Source organism: Eumetopias jubatus, unplaced genomic scaffold (genome assembly GCF_037043125.1).
Source record: "Eumetopias jubatus isolate StellerSeaLion01/CBP00866 unplaced genomic scaffold, mEumJub1_p1.0 scaffold_11, whole genome shotgun sequence".
Lineage (NCBI taxonomy): Eukaryota > Metazoa > Chordata > Mammalia > Carnivora > Otariidae > Eumetopias > Eumetopias jubatus.
The window spans coordinates 53,773,436-53,791,722 of NW_028274817.1; the positions used below are offsets into that span (position 1 = coordinate 53,773,436).

Below are 18,287 nucleotides of genomic sequence, written 5' to 3' on the forward strand. Positions count from 1 at the left end.
ATACCTATTCTTCTCAAACTATTCCAAAAAATAGAAGAAGGAAAACTTCTTCTTGAAGCCAGTATCACCCTGACAGCAAAAACAGATAAAGACACCACACAAAAAGATAAGTGCAGGTTAATACCTCTGATGAAGAAAAATGCAAAAATCCTCAACAGAATACTAGCAAACCTAATCCAACAATATATTAAAACAATGATTCACCACAATCAAATGAGATTTATTCCCAGGATGCAAGAGCGATTCAATATTTGCAAATTAATCAATGTAATACATCATGTCAATAAGAGAAAGGATAAATCCATATGATCATTTCAATAGACACAGAAAAACATTTAAAAAATTACAACACCCATTCATGATAAACATCTTAAACAAAGTAGTTTTAGAGGAAACACACCTCAAGAAAATAAAGGCCATATATGAAAAACCCACAGCCAATATCATACTTAGTGGGGGAAAACTGAGAGCTTTCATTAATCAGACAACAAAAAGAAGTAAAAAGCATCCAGACTGGTAAGGATGGACTGAAATTTTCACTATTTGCCGATGACATGATACTATATAGAGAAAACCCAAGACCAGAGAAAAACTATTATAATTAATAAATGAATTCAGTAAAGTCACAGGATACAAAATCAATGTCCAGAAATCTTTTGCATTTCTATACACAAATAATGAAGCAGCAGAGAGAGAAAATAAGAAAACATTCCCATTTACAATTGCACCAAAAATAATAAGATACCTAGGAATAAAACTAACCAAAGAGGTGAATGACCTTCACTCTGAAAACTATAAAATACTGATGAAAGTATTCAAGACAACACAAAGAAATGGCAAGACATTCCATGATCATGGATTGGAAGAACAATTATTGTTAAAATGCCTATACTACCCAAGGCAATCTGCAGATTTGATGCAGTCCCTATGTAGAATGTAAGAAACAAAACAAAGGAACATAGGGTAGAAATAAAGGAAAATCAAGAAACAGACTCTTAACTATAGAGAACAAACTGATGGTTACCAGAGGAGATGAGAGTGGGGGAATAGGTTAAACAGGTGATTGCGATTAAGGAGGGCATTTGTTGTGATGGGCACCGGGTTTTCTACATATGTGTAGACTCACTAAATTCTGTACCTGAAACTAATATTACACAATACGTGAACTATCTGGAATTTAAATAAAACTTGAGAAAAAAATAATGCAACCCCTATCAAAATACCAACAGCATTTTTCCACAAAGAGCTAGAACAATCCTAAAATGTCTTTGAAACCATAAAAGAGCCCAAATAGCCAAAGCAATCTTAAAAAGAAAAAGCTGTAGGTATCACAATTACAGACCAACTTATCTTACAAAGCTGTAGTAATCAAAACTGTGTGGTACTTGCACAAAAATAGACACATAGATCAAAAGACCAGAATAGAAAACCCAGAAGTAGACCCACAATTATATGTTCAATTCATCATTGACAAAGCAGGAAATAATACCCAAAGGGAAAAACACAGTCTCTTCAACAAATGGTCTTGTGAAAACTTGTCAGCTACATGCAAAAGAATGAAATTGGACCATTTTTTTACACCATACACAAAAATAAATTGAAAATGGATTAAAGACATAAATGTGAGCACTGAAACCATAAAAATCCTTAAAGAAAGCATAGGCAGTATTGTCTCTGACATCAGCTGTAGCAACATTTTTCTAGATATACCTCCTGAAGCAAGGGGAAAGAAACAAAAAATTAACTATTGGGACTATTCAAAATAAAAAGCTTCCTCACAGCAGAGGAAACAATCAACAAAACTAAAAGGTAATGTACTGAATAGGAGAAGATACTTTGTAAATGATATATCCAATAAAGTATTAGTATCCAAAACATACAAAGAACTTATAAAACTCAACACCAAAAAAGAATTAATCCAACTAAAAATGAGCAGAAGACATGAACAGACATTTCTCCAAAGAAGGCACACAGATGGCCAACAGACATATGAAAAGATGCTCAACAATCACTCATCATCAGGGAAATGTAAATCAAAACTACAACGAAATATCACTTCACACTTACAGTATGGCTAAAATGAAAAGCACAAGAAAAAACAAGTCTTGGCAAGGATGTAGATAAAAAGGAATTCCTTTGAACTATTGGTGGCAATGCAAACTGGTGGAGCAACTGTGGAGAACAGTATGGAGGTACCTCAAAAAGTTAGAAATAGAAGTATCCTATGATCCAGTAATTGCACTACTGGGTATTTACCTCCAAAATACAAACAAACAAAAAACCCAAAAAACACTAATTCAAAGTCATACATGAACCCAACGCTTATAGCAGCATTACTTACAATAGACAAATTATGGAAGCAGCCCAAGTGTCCCTGGAGAGATGAATGGATAAAGAAGAAGTGGTATATATATGTGTGTGTGTGTGTGTGTATATATATATATATATATATATATATATATATATATATATACATTTATATATAGAGAATGGAATACTATTCAGCCATAAAAAGATGAAATTTTGCCATTTGCAACAACATGGATGGAGTCAGAGAGTATAATGCTAAGTGAAATATGTCAGAGAAAAACAAATACCTTATGATTTCAGTCATGTGTGTAATTTAAGAAGCAAAACAAACAAGCAAGGGAAATAGAATGAGAAAGAGAAAGAAAGAGAAACCAAGAAACAGACTCTTAACTATAGAGAACAAACTCATGATTACCAGAGGGGATGTGTGTGGAAGTATGGGTAAAATAGGTGGTGGGGTTTAATGAGTACACTTACCATGATGAGCACTAAGTGATGTATGAAATTGTTGAATCACTATATTGTACACCTGAAACTAATATAATACTGTATATTAACTATACTGGAATCAAAGTGAAATTTAAAAATTTTTAAAAATATATTTAATAAATGTCACTTAATCCTATTAGTGCCAAACACTCATTTTAATAAGAATTGAGAGCATTAAAAAAGATCCATTTATGAAGAAAATGAGTTTTATGTTTTCATTTTTCTCACTGAAGATACATTTTGATAATAACCTTCAGTTTTTAGGAAACTAATAGTCATTAGCATTTGATTTGTCATCTCTTTTGCTTTTTAGCAGACCAAAAATGTTAACCTGCACATCATATAAATCAGAGAATAAAGAATTGAGTTATTTTAGCTTTGAAAGGATAAACTTCTAGTTAAAATTTCATCTTATATTTGAAAAATGAGGAAATCACTATATTCTAACTCCTTTCATCCTCTTAGAAGTAACTATGCTTTCTAAGATGAACACATTGTTATAGTCTACATGTTCTGCCTGCAATAACATTAGTGAATCTTTATTCATTGCTCCTGATAAGTTACTTCACACCACTTTGAGCTATGGTTACATAAGATAAGGAAATAATAGTTCCTTCAGAATAATAAAGTTTGTTTGCTTTTTGTCCCCAGGATATATTATCGGATGCCTCATTCTTGGCAATTTAATTCAAGATTACTAAATCTAATTGTAGTGAAGATTTTCACAATTTGGATTTTCTAATCCCACACTTCAAAACAAATCTCACCCTAACCTTAGTTTCATAAGTCCAAACTCTTGATCAAGAGGAAAGATATTTAGTCCTCGTTTAGCATTAAACGTAAAGACCAAATATTTATATCTGGTTTTAAATAAAATAGAAATAGGTGCCTGAATCTTGATTATGTGAAAAGACCTGCCCAAGATTAAATTTTCTTTTATGGTTGGTTGAAAAGGTAAAGATGCTTTATGGAATGGGCAAAATGGGTAAGGGTTTCAAGTAGGATCACTGATCTGAGAAAAACTTGATCTTCATGCTCTGTCAGCATAAACTGTCAACCTTTGAAACATTGTCATGCCTGCTTCAAGGGAACCAATCAACACATGTCACTGGACTAGTATAGAAATATTATTGATATATGTGAGGAAGATGGAAATCTGAAGCAGAAAATGAAGACATGAAATATTACTACACAATTTACCCTCAGTTCCAGCCATAGGAAGAAGTAGGTCTTTGTGGTTTATATCCATATCTTGAATCAGATTGGGTACTTGAAGTTTATTTCTATTTGTGAAAATATTGTCTTCCCTGTCAACAAGACTTAGAATGTGGTAAAAAGCTTAATAAATAACAGGCCATCACAATAACAAGGTGAAAGTTAAAGAGATGCTGTAATGTCCTACTCTTTTTTTTAAGATTTTATTTAATTATTTGAGAGAGAGAATGAGATAGAGAGAGAGCATGAAAGTGGGGAGGGTCAGAGGGAGAAGCAGACTCCCTGCTGAGCAGGAAGCCCGATGCGGGACTTGATCCCAGGACTCCAGGATCATGACCTGAGCTGAAGGCAGTGGCTTAACCAATTGAGCCACCCAGGCTCCCCTGTAATGTCTTACTCTTGACCAAAAGCTTCAAATACTGCAAGGTCTCAATTGCTAATTGCACAATTAGATGCAGATATTTATATATCTGTATATACCATATATAATATATAATAAAATATTTTAAAATATATTATTTAATAACATTTAATAAAACAATATATTTATAATATATATAAATAATGTATATTTATATATATAAAATATATAACATATGTATGTATATGTGTATATATGTTATTTATATACACATATGTATGTATAGATAGATATACGTAGTTATAAATATTTAGCACAGGTAGTTCAAATTATGGGAAATTATATCAAAATACCATGAGGAATTTGCATCATAGCAGGACTTTACTTGAAACATAGGGAAAAGTGAAGATTTTTGCTTCTAGGTATTTTTTTAAGTGGCAACCAACATTAGAAACTTTCAATGAATCATTTTTTTTCCTTAGAAAATATCTTAATCTTGGGACACCAGGGTGACTCAGTTGGTTAAGCATTTAACTCTTGAGTTGGGCTCAGGTCATGATCCCAGAATCATGAGATGGAGCCCCATGCAGGCTCCATGCCTAGCATGAAGCCTGCTTAAGAGTCTCTCTTCCTCTCCTGCTCCTCCCCCTCCTCCCACCCATGGGTGTACTGGCACTCTCTCTCTCTTTCTCTCTCAAAAAAAAGTAAGTCCTAATCTCTTAAAAAGTTGAAAATTAACCTTGCCAATGTCACGTAGATAAGTTTTAACATAATTTTCTTTGTACTAAGCAGAATTATTTGGTAATCACTTCATTCTTCCGTTTCTCACTTTCTCCTTTTTCTTCTTTGCCTCTTTATTTCTTCTTCCTTCCTCTTATATCATGAACTTGTTGTGATCCCCATCCTCAAGGTTACCTATCTACTTGTCTGTCAATTAAATCTAAGAGTCAGAAGACCTTATTCTGGTCCCCAACTTTATCATTTACTAGTCATATGAACATAAGCAAAATAAATTATTACTCTGAAATGCATTTTCAAAGTATTCAAAATGTACAATAATAATGCTTTCCTTGTTTATGCCAAAGCATATATAATATCACAAAAAAGTAAAAATTAAGTTAAATATTTATATATTAATTTTTAAGATAAATATTCTAAGTTTCATGTTACTTATATACATTTTTGATACATTCAATAAATCTTTTCCACCACTGCCTTTATTTTCAGTTAATAAATATAGAATTGTCAGTAACAAGACCCCTTCATGTGTAAATTGAATTATTTTTCCCTAAAAATTTTCCCTATATCTCCCCCTTCTCTCGCTTTCCTATCTGAACTTTACATATACATTTTATATATCCCTAGTTAGGATAAACTGTGATTTTACAGTCTTGTCTATTCAACAAAAATAGAACAAATTAATATTAATTAAATTTTCACCTCATTCTGCAGGACAGAAGTTATTATTATGGTTGGCCTACTTGTAACACTTATTAAATTTTATGGATAAATCTTAACATGTTTATTTTCTTTCTTTTTATTTAATCTTCCTATCCCTTCAGCATACATAGCACTTTCATGATAAGACCTTTTTGAAGTCAAAGTATACTCAGTTAATGTCATCCATGTCATAGCCCTCTGCATGCCTGGGGTTATGTTTTACGTTCCATACTCATTAATCTTTGTCATACTCATTATCTTTAATAAGCAGTCAAGACAGTTATTTGTCCATGGAGCCATCCAAATGCCTCAAGACTTTAAGTAGATCATGTAGTTCACTTTTGCCTTATCACACATTCTAAAACAGAATGAAATTTTAGAGCAATTTTATTTCTAAGACTCATCTAATAACCTCTAGTGAGCCTGTCTTTTTATTATTTGCTGATAATATCTCAAAGAAATTCAAATGAAAATGGATTTTAACAAAGCTAAAATTATGCCAATAGGTTTATTTGTTTTATTTAAATTTCTTAAGCAGCTTTCAAGGCAAATCAGAAATGTATTGTAAATTTGTTATGCTATCCTGAGGGAGATATGACAAAATTATTCTTAGAAATAATTTATTTGACATAATAAAACACTGCATTTCAAAGCAATACATTTGTCTTGATGGTTGGTGGAGAGACTGTATTACTAATACCTGATTTGAATTTGGTAAGGTCCCATTCTGATTTTATATGTTATTTTTTATTTTCCAAATAAACTTATTCTGTGTTTTCATTCTGCTATCTAATATGATAGCCACTAACCACTTGTGGTTATTAAAATTAAGATTAAATTAAATTAAAAATTCAGTTACTTGGTAGCACTAACCCCATCTTAAGTACTTAATGGCCACATATTGCCAACAGCTACCATATTGGCTATCACAGATTATAGAACTTTTATCATTCCTGAAAGTTACATTGGATAGTGTTGTTTTAGAGATAGTATCTACTCTGCTATACAACTTACAATTTAAAGTGATAAATATCACATATATATAAACAAATGATTTAAAGCATCTCCAAAAATCATCGGCAGGTCTATCTACTTTCTACTGGGTACTTATTCCCCCAATTCTGCCTTTGTGACATGTACATCAACATCCTCATATTATGATTGAAAAAACTAAAGGTCAGAAAAATTAAGCTGGAGGTGACATATCTAGTCAGCATTAAGCACAAAATTGTGATCCATATCGTTCTGAATCCTGCATATTTTCCCATTTCATAAGATAAGGAGATACCTTTGCAGGGATCTTACCTAAAAAATGCTCATTTATAAATCTTCTATCCCTTCTTTCTGTTTTTACTTCTTATACTCATGTGCTAGTATGCATTTCACTTGAATTAGCTCAAGAAATCTATAACCTTCTATTCCTGAATGCATTTATAAACAAATATGTCTTTACAACATATCATCATCAGCTGAGCAGTTTTCCAATATTATACATCTTCTAAGCTAAAATCTTCAGATGATATACATAAAATATTTCTGTGTTCTTAGAGTGTTTTTGTAACATTGGCCATTATGTTCATCATAATAATCTGATAGTGAGTAATCAGAAAATGTTTATGAAACTTTAAAAATTCCTTAACTAATCTATATTAAGTCTGAACATTTGTTCTTTCACACATTTTCCAGGACCATTCAAGTGCATTGAACTATTTCAATATCCAAATCTGAGTTTCCTACTATCTTATGTACTATATAGGTGATTAAAAGGAATCACCCATTCACTTGATAAATAAGATCCCTCTGCACATATTTCAAATACAATTATTCCACCTATTCTTCCTTCTGCCTTCCCTATCCCAAGACCCAAGTCAGACCAAAATAGGTTCTTCAGATAGGCTGAAACTTTTTGGCTAAAAATCTTACATACCCTTTATAGCAAATGAATATTCTATGTTTTCAAAGAATTAGAACAAAGTTTAACATTAGCATCACATTGGCTAAAATTAAATCTCATTCTGATGACTCAAGAGATGCTTAAAAATCTTGTCTTGGCTTGAAATCACCATGAAGAACATTTATTATTCTATATATGTATAGAAACATTAGTAATAAAAATGTTCTATTCACCACTCAAATAAATTTCTTTGACATTTTTTCAAATGGCGAGAGAAAATTTCCTATCTAAAATGATCACTGAGTAAAACTGATAGATTTGTGTATTCATTCTTAATGTTTACATTTGCTTATTTAGGTCCATCTTGTGTCAGAGTCATGACTAGACAAATTAAAAGTAAGGTATTGGGTAAGTTATTTATTGCAAGTAGCAAGACTGAGCTCCTTATCTGACAACTATAATATATTGTTAAGGGAAACATAAGCAACTGCTTGAAAATAAATATACATAAAATAAAAATTCATAAACTTCATGCAATCACAAGAATTGCATTGATGAGTTTCCCCCACTATGCTTAAACTTAAAAAAATTGGGGTGTTGGCTTACTCAAAATTTGAAGTACACAAAGATCCTTTTATTTATTTACTTATTTATTTTGCCTTTTAAAAATGAATTATCTTGAACAAAGTGTTTTTAAAACATACCTTAATTAACTGGTAGTTTTGAACTCCGTTTATTCCTATGTCAGGATCAATGGCTGCTGGGAGAGCATATCTAGAGTTTATAGCCGAATTCTCCGGAATTGATATGTTGATAACTGTTGCTGGGAATAATGGCGCATTATCATTTACATCTTCTATCAAAAAACGTATCTTAACCAGTCTAAATATTTCATCTGGCAAAACAGCAACCTCCACTTCATAAAAGCAACGGGTTTCCACCCGGATACCAGCACACAATTTCTCACGATCAATGCGAGTTCCAGCAGTGAAGATCTCACCAGTACCTTCTTCAATTCGAATCAGTGGCACATCACCAGTCTTATACACTAGCTTAAACTGCATAGGAGATGTTAAGGACTTGTCTGGAATCAGTGACAAGTTGAGGTCTTTCAGCAAGTCGCCTATCAGAACATTTTCTGGCATTTCTTCTCGGACGGTGTAGTTTTTCTCCTGGGCGCCAGACTGAAATACGACACATGCTAAAAGGACCGCAAATATATATGTCCCAGACAACAAGTCCATACCAGGCACAATTGTGATGGTTCTCTGTATCAACCCACAGGAAACTGTCAAAAAGAAATGGGGAAAAAAAAGAGGAGGAAGACGAAATTATTAAAGCCAACCAACCATTAAATGTATGTTAACTAAATGTTCAGTTTTAAAATCCTTGAAATATTAGCACAATTGACTCTTAAATAATGTTATGTGTTTTTCATAAAGATAAAAGGTAAATTATACAACATACCTCCAGTAATTAAAAGACTCAGTATTTGTAAAAGTGGTCATCATTGATAAAATATATAAAAGATATACCAAGATAGATAAAGTTAATAAAAATAATTAAAAACACTTAATTCAATACTTAAGTAATGTATATTTATGACTAATCAAAAAGTATAATCATTATTCTTTATTATAATATGACTTTCAAATGTAACTCTTCTATTGGTAATGAATGTTTTATACAATAGTCCTTGTGTTCAGTTCTGCACCTCAAAAGAGACAAAGAATCATGACATATGAAGGATTCAGAAAGTTTGGATTAAAGAAGAGAAGTCCTTTGAGAAAGGAAGGGGTTGATGTGACACATGCCTAAACATGAGAAGGACTACAATGTGAAAAGATTAAAGCTTTCTTTGGATGAGAGGAAGAAAGATAGGTAAAAATTACAGGGAGGCAACTTTCAGATCAACATAAACAACTGCCTATTAAAGCATTCTGGAAAAACAAAAACAGTTTTCAGGAGATAGTAAGAAGCTAGATAACCAGTTTAGATCTACATATCTATGATTAGGTAGATAAGATCCAAAAACATTCAGTGGGAGAGCTGGACTAGAAGACATTCCAACTTTGAGAATTTGTGTCTATACACTGAAAGTAGATCATATTAAAATGGGTTTTTATATCTACAAACTGACACCCAAAAAACAAATAATTCAGTTAAGAAATGGGCAGAAGACATGAATAAACATTTTTCCATAGAAGATATCCAGATGGCTAACAGACACATGAAAAGGTGCTCAACATCATTCATCATCAAGGAAATACAAATCAAAACCACAATGAGACACCACCTCGCACCAGTCAGAATGTATAAAATTAACAACTCATGAAACTCATGAAACAATAGATGTTCACAAAGGTGCAGAGAAAATGAAACACTTTTGCACTGTTGGTATTCTTATACAAACTTGCACAAACTGGTACAGCCACTCTGGAGAACAGTATGGAGGTTCCTCAAAATGTTAAAAATAGAATGACCTTATGACCCAGGAATGCACTATTAGGTATTTATCTACCGGATACAAAATAGTGATTTGAAGGGGCACATGTACCCCAATGTTTATAACAGTATCATCAACAATAGCCAAATTATGGAAAGAGCTCAAATGTCCACTGACTGATGAATGGATAAAGAAGAGATGGTATATATATATATTATCAAATATTACTCAGCCATCAAAAAAATGAAATCTTGCATTTGCAATGACATAGATGGAATGAGAGTGTATTATTCTAAGTGGAAAAAGTCAGCCAGAAAAAAGACATATACCATAGGATTTCACTCATATGTGGAACTTAAGAAACAAAACAGATGAACCTAGGGGAAGGAAAGGAAAAACAAAATAAGATAAAAACAGAAAGGAAGGCAAACCATAAAGACTCTTAACTATAGAGAAAAAACTGAGGGTTTTTCGAGGGGAGGTGAGTGGGAGGATGGACTAAATGGGTGATGGGCATTAAGGAGGGTACATTTTGTGATGAGCACTGGGTGATATATGTAAGTGATGAATCACTAAATTCTATTCCTGAAACCAATACTATACTATGTGTTAAGTAACTTGAATTTAAATTAAAATAATGAATTAATGCAGCTATGAATGCATCAAAACTTTTAAAGGCTCAGCTAACAGATGATCATTTAAAAATCCATTACAGAAAAAAAATATTTCATTACAGAAAATTATTCATGCACATAGGTATATAATTAAGGAAGTTTTCAATATTTATTGGTAATTGATAGCATTAAAAAATTCTAGTAATAGCTCTAAAAACAGGAAGACTCATGAAATGATGTAAATAACTTGCTATAAATATTATGGTCTGAATATGGCAGACAATGTATTACATTAAATAATTTTTCCACTGTATAGCTGTGAATCTGCATTTTTAAAAAATATGCATGTGGACAGGTCAGAAGACACAAAAGTGAGAAAAAAGAAACCTTCCTATTTGCAATCAATTATAGAATAAATGTATTTGTTACAATAATTGAAACAGTTTAGGTCATTAATAGAACCAAGAAATTAACCAGATAAACTTGAAACACCTCACTTTAAGGAATTATTATCACCCAAGTAAGAAATATATATATGAGTCCACCTACTTTCCTGTGTTGAGCAGTTCATGCCATTTATAAAACATTTTAATAGTAATTCTAATACTGAGTAATTCTAATACTGAAGAAATTCTGTATCTTAGCAAACAACACAAAATGACTATTGCCTGTGGTATTTTTAGCCTATTTGCTCAATGATGAACACTGGGATTACATAATATAAAACTTTTCTCAAGATTTAATCTCTTTAGAATTATTGGCCCTATATAAAAATACCCATTTATACTTATTGTGCTAATATGCACAAATATATTTGTGTCCTATATAACATGAATCTAGGACATCTAAAATAATTCAGTGTCTGTGTGATTTTGTAAGTACTATACAAACATAAGCAAAAATAAAAATGGGATAGTGACAATTGGAATTAAAACTACTACTCTTTTCTTATCTTACCCCTTAAGCATATACACATTATTACAACTGGTAGAAGAATGCTGCAGACCATTTTTCAAACACTGCATGCATGTTGCAATATCTCTACACAAGAAGAAGAGTTAAGAAAGTGACCTAATTCCAAGCAGTCCCCCTCTGCCAACCCATTCTAAATCTGTTCCACTCTTTCTTTAATAACATCATCAAATAAAACATTTTTAAATGTGTTTTATCACTTGAAATTCTTTCAGAAGTTTTAAAAACTAGAAAGTATTGGAAAAAAGGACAATGACATTTCTAAAACTTAAGGAAATATCCATATTGCAAACCCAGAAAGAATTTAATCTCTAGTTAGTAATTAATTTTATAAAGGTTTAGTCACTTAGTCAACAAACATTTTTTAAGCTTTTTTTAATATGCCAGACATTCTTTTAGGCACTGAGAATAAATCAGTGAACAAATCAGACAAAAATCTCTGCCCTCACAGAGTTTATATTTCATAATATAAATATTCCAGAGTGTCTTTAATTCAGGATTCAATCAATGCATGACAAACTCAACTTTCCCTCTAACAAGATGTAAACCTGCATGATTAAATAACCTCAATCTCCAGATTTTGATTCCAACCCCTTACATTTACCACCTGAAAATGTATTATCTTTAAAATTAGAAAAGTTTTCCTTTAAAATGCTGAGTTTGCTTCTTTGACTGACCAATACAGAAATTTAGTTACCAAACATGGATATAAAAAAAATCACTGCTTAGTTTATGTTAGCATGATCAATTTAACTCAAATATTCAGGGAAGATATTCCTATACACATACCTTTACCTGGCTCTAATTTTCTCTTTCATTAGCAAATGATAAGATAACCTTACATTTCTTTACCATTCTCCCACATCCCATTCCTACCATAGTCTAAAGTTAGTCTGGAAACTGATAGGGGAACCACAATGAAAACAGATAGATAAAATTAAAATTTTCTAAAAGCTTTAGCAATGCTAATGCTCTTTGAGTGAGGTTTTTTTTATAGGCAATACCTAGTGGTTGCATAGGCAACAAGCATATGGGGACAAAACCATGACAATCAGAAAAAGCTAAGACAGAAAGAAAATAAGCAATTCTGAAATTTTAGATGAAAAACAAAAATGCAAATTCATTTCATAGTCTCTGTGCAATTTCATTCTAAAAAGGTAAGTAGGTAGAGGAACTAAGTCTCTACTCAATTCTAAAGATATCAAACCACAAAAGTAGTGTTCAAATGGTTTGTCAGAAGAATTTCAAGGCATAACTTCCCTCATATACTTGTTACATTTTCCTTTATTATAGTGCTGTGTTTAATTTGTGAAAAACTAATTCTTTTGTTTTTTGAGAGAGAGTGTGCATGCACAAGTGGTGGGGAGAAGCAGAAGGAGACGCAGACTCCCTGCTGATCAGGAAGCCTGTTATGGGGCTCCATCCTAGGACCCTGAGATCATGGCCTGAGCTGAAGTCAGATGTTTAACCAATTGAGTCACCCAGAAGCCCCATGAAAAACTAATTCTATATGTGAATGAGTGGCTTACAGTCTACAATAACAAATTGTTTAAAATGGCACAAATTTAGGTATTACATGAAAATATGAAAGTTTGCCTATGATCTTAAACTTTGTCATTCTAATTACTTTAATGTCTCATGAAGTCAAAAATACACCACTAAACAACCGTGAGGTATTATACAGTTACTTCTCTGTTCTTGTTCTCATGCAGTCAAAACTTCTTTCACAGATTGGGGAAATAATAAGGTCGTTTTTAAAGTTGACAGAAAACAATCTAAGACACTGCAAGAGAAATGGTATTAAGGAGGGCACGTGTTGTAATGAGCACTGGGTGTTATATGTAACTAATGAGTCATTGAACACTACATCAAAAACTAATGATGTCCCTCTGAGAGCAGAAACTTGTGGGGCCTGCACCGGAGCTCACCTTCTTACAGTGGTCTTTATTACCATGCCGCTGTATGAAGGCCTAGGGAGCGGCGGGGAGAAAACGGCAGTCGTGATAGACCTGGGAGAGGCTTTTACCAAGTGTGGATTTGCTGGAGAAACTGGTCCAAGATGCATAATTCCTAGTGTGATTAAAAAAGCTGGTCTGCCTAAGCCTATCAAAGTTGTTCAATATAATATCAATACAGAAGAATTGTATTCCTACCTAAAGGAATTCATCCACATACTGTATTTCAGGCACCTGTTGGTGAACCCTAGAGACCGCCGGGTTGTGGTTATCGAGTCAGTGCTGTGTCCTTCCCACTTCAGAGAGACACTCACCCGGGTTCTTTTCAAGTATTTTGAGGTTTCATCTGTCCTGCTTGCTCCAAGTCATCTAATGGCTCTTCTGACACTTGGGATAAACTCTGCTATGGTCCTGGATTGCGGATATGGGGAGAGCCTGGTGTTACCTATATATGAAGGAATCCCAGTACTAAATTGTTGGGGAGCACTCCCCCTAGGAGGAAAAGCTCTTCACAAGGAGTTGGAAACTCAGCTACTGGAGCAGTGTACTGTTGACACAGGTGCTGCTAAAGAACAGAGCCTTCCCTCTGTGATGGGTTCAATTCCAGAAGGTGTTTTAGAGGACATTAAAGTGTGCACTTGCTTTGTAAGTGATCTGAAACGTGGATTAAAAATCCAAGCAGCAAAATTTAATATTGATGGGAATACTGAGCGTCCCTCACCACCTCCAAATGTTGACTACCCATTAGATGGGGAGAAGATTTTACATGTTCTTGGATCAATCAGAGATTCAGTTGTGGAGATTCTTTTTGAACAAGATAATGAAGAGAAATCAGTTGCCACTTTAATACTGGATTCCCTTATACAGTGCCCAATAGACACCAGAAAGCAACTAGCAGAGAATTTGGTAGTCATAGGTGGCACATCTATGTTGCCAGGATTTCTCCACAGATTGCTTGCAGAAATAAGGTATTTGGTAGAAAAACCAAAATATAAAAAAGCACTTGGCACCAAGACATTCCGAATTCATACTCCACCTGCAAAGGCTAATTGTGTGGCCTGGTTGGGAGGAGCTATTTTTGGGGCACTGCAGGACATACTTGGGAGCCGTTCAGTCTCAAAGGAGTATTATAATCAGACAGGCCGTATACCTGATTGGTGTTCTCTTAATAACCCACCTTTGGAAATGATGTTTGATGTCGGGAAAGCTCAGCCACCACTGATGAAGAGAGACTTTTCCACTGAGAAATAAAATTTGATTGAAATTCAGCTTTGCTTTGTATCAAGTAATCAATTACAATCAAATTGTACAAAGTATACAGGATGCTGTTAGAGATGATTTTATGGAAGTGAAAGCATTTCTGTAGTTACTCTTTGCATTAATATTTAATTCTTTTGACTGTTGTAGTAAAACAGTAGCTGATGCTTATGAAATTTGTGGTATTTATATCAATAAAATATAGTAAAGCAGTTTAAAAAAAAAACTAATGATGTACTACACAGTGGCTAAGTGAACATTAAAAAAAGAAAAAAAAGTAACCATATCAGGAGAAAGAAAATGGAACAACTGGTAAACTCAACACTTTCAAAGAGACAAGTAGAGTGGATTGGATGCTTTGGCTGTCCTGCTTGACATGACTATTTTCTATGTATTCTGAAACCTGAAATACCAAAACAAAAGATTTTAATAAGGTATGGTAATGCTATCAAATTAGTATTTTTATTACATTTTATTCCAGAAAGGATTCATTTATTGTATTTCTTTTTGTACAGGTCTAATTTTCACATTTGTGTCTAATCTTCTCCAAGGAATGGATTCCATCAATATTGCTTCCTTCTTCACAATGTTTATGTTTTATTGATTCACTCTAACTCTTCACAACAGTTGTTGCACTATTCTCTATCAGGGTTTCAAATCTGTTAATACTCAATACTTAAACAGCACTTATAAGAAAATTTATGATGGTTGCTTTTCCATATTAATTTTTTTCTGGATTTTTTATTTATGATTTAGGAAGTGAAAGGGTTCTATTCAAATCCCCCTCCCCAACCAAGCTTACAGACAAAACTCACAGGTGTCTGTACTTGACCCTAACTCTTTGTTTTTCCAGGTCATGGTGCCCCTCATTCTCAGAAAATAGACCACTACCTACAAAACATATTCTTCTCTAGCTGGACCACAACCCACATCCCAGACAAACCCTGGACAGAGCCCCCTAATAAACTGACACCTCCTGCTCTATCTGGCCAAGAGTTGATTCCCTCCCCCATATCGTCCCCCACATGCGCAGTTGCAACCTTCTCACATCCTTTAAACCCCTTAAAAGGCCCAGCCTTGAAGTCTGGCCTCTCTCCTCCCTTGGAGTATGAATACATTCTGTCCTGATTGTTGTTGCTCTACTATGTGCAACTCTTTGTCACTGGCCACCCTAACAGGGAGCGTTCAGAAAATGGCTTTTAGGGTGCCTGGGTGGCTCAGTCCGTTAAGCGTCTGCCTTTAGCTCAGGTCATGATCCATCAGTCCTGGGATCCAGCCCTGTGTCCGGGCTCCCAGCTCAGCACTCCAGTCTGTTTCTCCCTCTCCCTCTGCTCCTTCCCCTGCTTGTGCTCTCTCTTTCACTCACTCTCTCTTTCTCAAATAAATAAATAATTTTTTTTAAGAAAAATAAGAAAATGGCTTTACAGATTAATCAAGGAAAAGACATATTCTTTTTTTTTTATTTGATAGAGACACAACGAGAGAGGGAACACAAGCAGGTGGAGTGGGAAAGGGCGAGGCAGGCTTCCCGTGGAGCAGGGACCCCAATGCGGGGCTCGATCCCAGGACTCTGGGATCATGACCTGAGCCAAAGGCAGACGCTTAATGACTGAGCCACCCAGGCGCCCCAGAAAGGACATATTCTATAAAGCAAAAACATAATGCTCATCCATTATCACATATCCTTCTGTATCACCTTTGGGTGAATTTAATCATAATTATTTCAATACCTATTATTTTAATATACTTGGTTTGTAAGTATTATACTATCATAATAAATAAATCTTAGATTCACGAGGGTTAAGAGGAAAATTTCCATTTATTGTAACATTTTAATTGCTCTGATTTCAAATCAGTTATTTTATTCAAATTTTATAACAACTATGTGGTATATATAAATATTTGTAAGCATTAATTTATACATTAAATTTTTATATTAAATAGACATTAATTTCACACTCTATAAATATTCTAGATGATCATGTTTTAAGATGGCAAATAAATAGGATACATTTGTGACTTCACTGGGAATTTGTTGAATAGCCTATTTTGATTTTTAGATATGTAAGGATAATTGATTAATTTTAGTAATTGTTCTTATGAATTAATAAAACACTATAGGGCTAACCAGAAAAAAATAAGTGATGATTTAGTATTTTTTTGTGTCAGCTATTAATATATCAAAATCAAGATGCAATAAAATCAACAGTTCAAAGCAAATGAGATATACCACCAGAATATTTAAAATGTTGGTTGAAAAAAAGATCTCAATTATAGTCTGTAAAATGAATCAAGGTAACATATTAGTTATCAAAAAATGAATATTAGCTCTCAACCTATTTGTTCCAAACAGGGAGATGACATTCATCCTTAATAGCTTCATTCATTCACCCAGAGAGACAAAGAATCTCTTCCTGGTAAGATGACTTTGGGGTGATATAAATTCACAAACAGTAGCTACGTATCATAAACCACTAAGCAAAAATGACATACGACTTTCTAAAAACGAATCTTACTGGAGCACCTGGATTTCTCAGTTGGTTGAGCATCCAACTCTTGATTTTGGTTCAGGTCATGATCTCAGGGTTGTGAGGTTGAGCCCCACTAGAGCCCTGCATGGAGTTCCACATCAGGCTCTGTGCTCAGAAGGGAGTCTGCCTCACTTTTTCTCCCTCTCCCTCTGCCCCTCTTCCTTCTTGTGTTCTCTCCCTCTCTCTCTCAAATAAATAAATAAATCTTTAAAAAAATAATCTTGCTATTGGTTTATCAATTGCCTAATAACAGATTCCTCAGCCTAAAAGTTCAGCAAAAATCCCTTCTCCTTTCATTACTTTGTAGTTATATACAATATTTTAATATTATTTATTTGATTTTTATTTTCTATCACCTCAAAACCAAAATAAACCAAATGACAACATGAAGGAATAAATGGACAGAAAAACAGTTAAGTGAAATAAGTCAGAGAAAGAAAAATACCATATGATTTCACTAATATGTGGAATTTAAGAAACAAAACAGATGAACATATGAAAGAGTGAGAGAGAGAGAGAGAGAGAGGCAAAACAGGAAACAGACTCTTAACTATAGAGAACAAACTGAGGGTTACTGGAGGGGAGGTGGGTGGAGAGGATGGGTTAAATTGGTGATGGGTATCAAGGAGGGCACTTGTTGAGATAAACACTATTGTATGTTAAGTGATGAATCACTAAATTCTACACCTGAAAGTAATATTGCACTGTATGTTAAATACCTAGAATTTATTTATTTTTTATTTTTTAAGGATTTATTCACCTGTTTTAGAGAGAGAAGGCACTCATACCAGCATATGTGAGCA

General features: G+C 33.5%; 1 protein-coding gene and 1 pseudogene across 1 annotated transcript in view; one reads left to right on the forward strand and one right to left on the reverse strand.

Moving 5' to 3' along the window:
- Positions 1-8,953, reverse strand: part of PCDH11X (protocadherin 11 X-linked) — a 570,208-nt gene extending 561,255 nt beyond the window's left edge. Inside the window, 1 exon segment of the mRNA XM_028101529.2 lies at positions 8,414-8,953. Coding sequence (XP_027957330.2) covers positions 8,414-8,953 — 540 coding nt within the window.
- A 4,679-nt stretch (positions 8,954-13,632) lies between these two features.
- On the forward strand, positions 13,633-15,156 carry LOC114207562 (actin-related protein 10 pseudogene; annotated as a pseudogene).
- Positions 15,157-18,287: the final 3,131 nt, after the last annotated feature.